The 4,022-nt window shown below is 53.9% G+C and overlaps 2 protein-coding genes across 7 annotated transcripts in view; one reads left to right on the top strand and one right to left on the bottom strand.

The window, feature by feature from the left end:
- The window catches only part of MAST1 (microtubule associated serine/threonine kinase 1), a 54,531-nt gene extending 54,291 nt beyond the window's left edge, over window positions 1-240 (bottom strand). Inside the window, exon 1 of the mRNA XM_011994945.1 lies at window positions 70-240. Within this exon, the coding sequence (XP_011850335.1) occupies window positions 70-240 (171 nt within the window). The remainder of the gene's footprint in view (window positions 1-69) is intronic.
- A 2,496-nt stretch (window positions 241-2,736) lies between these two features.
- RTBDN (retbindin) overlaps window positions 2,737-4,022 on the top strand; it is an 11,012-nt gene continuing 9,726 nt past the window's right edge. For 4 of the 6 annotated variants that reach the window (XM_011994917.1, XM_011994916.1, XM_011994907.1 and 1 more), the window contains exons 1-2: window positions 2,737-3,166; window positions 3,403-3,464. In XM_011994917.1, the coding sequence (XP_011850307.1) occupies window positions 3,151-3,166; window positions 3,403-3,464 (78 nt within the window). In that variant the 5' untranslated portion in view covers window positions 2,737-3,150. Of the gene's footprint in view, window positions 3,167-3,402; window positions 3,465-3,672; window positions 3,761-4,022 lie in introns of those variants that run through there. The other 2 variants (XM_011994911.1, XM_011994913.1) reach the window with 1 other exon arrangement.

Genomic DNA, 4,022 nt, shown 5'->3' on the forward strand with positions numbered 1-4,022 from the left:
CGCCTGGCGCCCCCACCCCGGCGGGAGAAGGGGCGGCCAGCCCCCGCCACGTCTCTCCCCAAGGCTCACCTGCTGCTTTTCCGGGGCAGGGGCAAATCCTTCTGGAAGGCAAAGAAGCAAAACGATGAAGGTCAGCGTGGACCTACCGTTGCTGCCCACAAGCATGCTCAGCTCCCTGAAGGAGCAGAAGCAGGGTAAGACAGGCCCCTCTTCAGCATTGTCACTTTCACCCTTGGCCATGCACTGCGGGCCAAGTTTCTTGGGGGAGAGGATCCCCGGGTGATTCCTCTCCTGACCCTCAGAGACCAACAGAGACCCAAGTGCACAGGCGGGGTCCTGTATAAAGGCAAGTGAGTTGGCATCTCAGTGTGTGTTTGTGCAAATGAAATAGGAATCTTTATTTGAAAAATATGTCTTGAGCACTACTGTATGCTGACCCTATCCTAGGCACTAGGGACACAGCAGTGAATAAGTTACAAGCCCGGTGTGGTGGTGTGCGCCTCTGGTCCCAGCTACTTGGGAGGTTGAGGAGGGAGAATCGCTTGAGTCCAGGGCAACACCAGCCTGGGCAACACAGCAAGACTCTCTGTCTCAAGGAGAAAAAAAAGTTTCTGGCCTTTTCGGACTAGTATTTGTAGGGTAAAGGGGACACTAAACAAGATTAGTGTAGAAGTGAACAAAATCATTTTAGACAGTAATTTGTCTTATGAATAAATTAAACAGGGTGATATGATGGACAATGGCTGGGATGGAGACACATTGTCAGAGAGGGCTGCTCTGTGGAGGTGACTTTTAAGCTGGTGGCTGAAAGATAAGAGCCAGCCATGGGAGGATCTGTGGAGAGAGAATGCCAGGTGGAGGGAACTGCAAGGGCAAAGGCCTGGAGGCGGGAATAAGCTTGGCATGCTCAATGAATGAATGAAAGGTTGAATGAATGAAAGGTTGAAAGAATGAATGACTCATCTACACCTCAACAGATCGATCTGACTCCCAGCTAGAGTCACAGAGTTGGGGTAGGGGGTGGGGGGTAGGTAAGTAGAGTGACTCACAACTGAGATTTAAAATGGGAACCAGGGAGGCTAAGGTGGGAGAATCACTTGAGCTCAGGAGGTCGAGATTATAGTGAACTGTGATTACACCACTGCTGGAGTGAAACACGGTCTCAATTAAAACAAAAACAAAAACAAAAACAAAAACATAAAAAATTAAAAAAATAAAAAAATAAAAATGGAAATTCAGGTGATGGCCACGTAGTCATTTTTTATAATGACAATAATAATAATAATTAGTGGGTATTAACTTTATGTGTCTGCATTTGAAGAAGGTCGCCTTCCATTTGTCAAGCTCTCAGGAAGTCTCTGTAGGGATCAGGAGATATGGGGTCTTGGCCCTTTTCTGAGGAAAGGAATGGGGGACAAGGGGCAGCACCTTCCAGCCAGTTTTCTATCCACAGGGTGAGGTGGAAGGAAGAAAACTCAGTGGGGCTGCAGGTGGAAAGGTTTGGGGGAGAGTTTCAAAACCTCCAACAAGAGGAAAATGAGGGATGTTCTAGACTATTTCTAGGATCTCTAAAAGCAGAAAACCCTAGGTTCAAATCTCAATTTTGCCTTTTATGACCTTGGCAAATGACCTTCCAATACTCCCGTGTCTCCTTGAGGATTTTGTGAGTTGACGCAGATGCCTAACCCCTTAGCATGGTGCCTAGCACATAGCAAATGCTCAATGAATACTAAGTTCGGAGAACAGGCGTTATTAAGGAGGGACATGCTGCATGACAGAGGATGGGCCAGAGGGTCGTCCCACCCCCTTGTACAATGGACAAACATATAAGCGGTGCCAAAGGGCAGCCCTGCCCTCCCGAGCCACGGGTGACCGGTAATCCAAACCAGGTTTTCCCTCTGTCTTTGCACGACCGGCGTGAATGAGCCGCAGCCAGGACCAGTTGACCTGGCTGCGCGTCTGCAATGGTCCAAGAGAAATCAAGACCTGGATTTTCTGGCCCAGAGCCCGGGGGTCCAGACCCGGATAACCCAGCCTTGGAGGGTAAGCCCCTGGAGGGCTTTTAAGCACAACACGAAGAAAACCTTGAACCCAGCCCCATCCGCTAGCGCCCCCAAACATTCTAGGGACGAAGAAAGGGTCAAACTGGAGCGGCGAAAGTTCAGATCTTTGACGTCAGTGTAGATAGACGCCACCTCCAACCTCAGCTGCAGAGCCGCTCTGCCAAGTGGATTCCGCTTCTCCTGCACGGGATTAATAGTTGACACTGCAGACAGGACATTCGAACTCAGGATGCTGTCTATATATAAGATCCCAGGGCGTGGTGGCTCACGCCTGTAATTCCAGCACTTTGGGAGACCGAGGCGGGCGGATCACCTGAGGTCAGAAGTTCAAAACCAGCCTGGCCAACATGGCGAAACTCGCTGTCTACTAAAAATACAAAACTAGACGGGCATGGTGGCGTGCGCCTGTAATCCCAGCTACTAGAGCCTAGCTGCACACAGGGGGCCCTCAGGCCCTCAGCAGTGATGCGACAGTTCCTAAGAGGTTGCAGCAACGTGTGTGGGTGTATCCAGGCAACGAAGTGGTTAATCCCACCAGAAGGAAAGCGGTGGGGACAGGACTCCGACATGGGTCACCAGACCCAGAGCATGCCTCGGGTTGAGTGGGTGGGTGGGTGAGTGGAAGCATCCCGCGTTGGGGGCGGTGTCTTGAGCGGGAGTCTAAAGTCCCGCGTGGCGACGAGCCAATGAGAGTTGACGCCGGCCCGGAGGGCGGGGACACACAGTGCAGGCCCCGCCTATTTCCTCCCTTTTCTCGGAGACCCGACGGCGCGAACCCAGCCTGGCTGCTGCAGCACTTGCTCTAACTTTGCCGCAGCTGCCTCCCTTTTCCCGGAACCCACTCTCCTAACCCACCCCTGGGAGGGGGAGAGAATGTGGGGAGCACTTCAGAGAGGCCTAAGCTCCAGAGAGCGGGCCATCTGGGCTCCGAAAGCAAATTAGTTTTCCAACTCATGTCTGGCTCCAGCGTTATCCAGACGCCTGGAAGGTCCTTCCTGCAGTCTGATCACCATTTTTCCTGCTGCACTGACCGATCAGCTCCCCTTGGTCTTCAACCTCGGGAATGATGGATTAGGGGAGTCTAGAAATGGACGAAGCCCTAGGTGAGGGTTTGAATCCTCTTTTCCCAAGATTCAGGCTGGGGATGGAGCCTGAGTCTGGGCCGATTCTTGGCTTTATCTAAACTCCAGATTACCAAGCCTGGGACTGAGCTCCAAGGAGGCTCAGAAGGGCCAGACCCCAGGCAGGGCCTTGGGGCACAGATATCATCACCTTCCTCTCTGGAATGTTTGGGACCGAACCTCTGTGTTAACCCTGAACTTCCCTACTAACCCCTCAGAAACGCAGCTGAAGACGAGCAGAGGACGCTTCTCGGCTACAGAATCCCTCCCCACCTTGGAGGTAGGAGCTCCCGACACCTGAGTTTGTCCCCACCTTCCCCACACTCCACAGCGATCCTCAGTGTCCCACTCCGTGCAGTGGACGCACGCCTCTTGCGCCTGCGCAGCCTCGAGACCAGCATCTTCTAAGGCTGCAAGGAGCTAAAAATCGCTCCCGCCCACCCACAAGCTGGGCTGGACTTGAGGATCGCGGTGGGGGGGCGGATGTTGTAGTGGAGGAGGTGGAATGAAGAGTGAGAAAGCTGTCTAGGTGCCTGTCCAATTAGGGCAGTAGGAAGAATCCTGGTGGCCAGGCAGGTGCGTGGGGGACGCAGGGCGTCCTATGCCTCGGGAGGGGGCTCCTGGGGTGGTGAGGGGCGAGGCTGCTGCACAAACATGTTTACGCCTCCAGCGGCGCCGATGGCCCTGAGGGGCACGAGCCCTAGGGTAATAACTTTGCTCTGCGCCCCCTCACCCCCAGCCTGGCGAGGCGCCAGGACGATGACTTCGGCCCCAGCCCCCTCCCCCTAGGGCGGGCCGAGCGCCCATCAGGCGATCCTCGAGGGGGAGCGCTAGGCTG

The sequence above is a fragment of the Mandrillus leucophaeus genome, unplaced genomic scaffold (genome assembly GCF_000951045.1).
Source record: "Mandrillus leucophaeus isolate KB7577 unplaced genomic scaffold, Mleu.le_1.0 Scaffold463, whole genome shotgun sequence".
Taxonomy (NCBI): Eukaryota; Metazoa; Chordata; class Mammalia; order Primates; family Cercopithecidae; genus Mandrillus; species Mandrillus leucophaeus.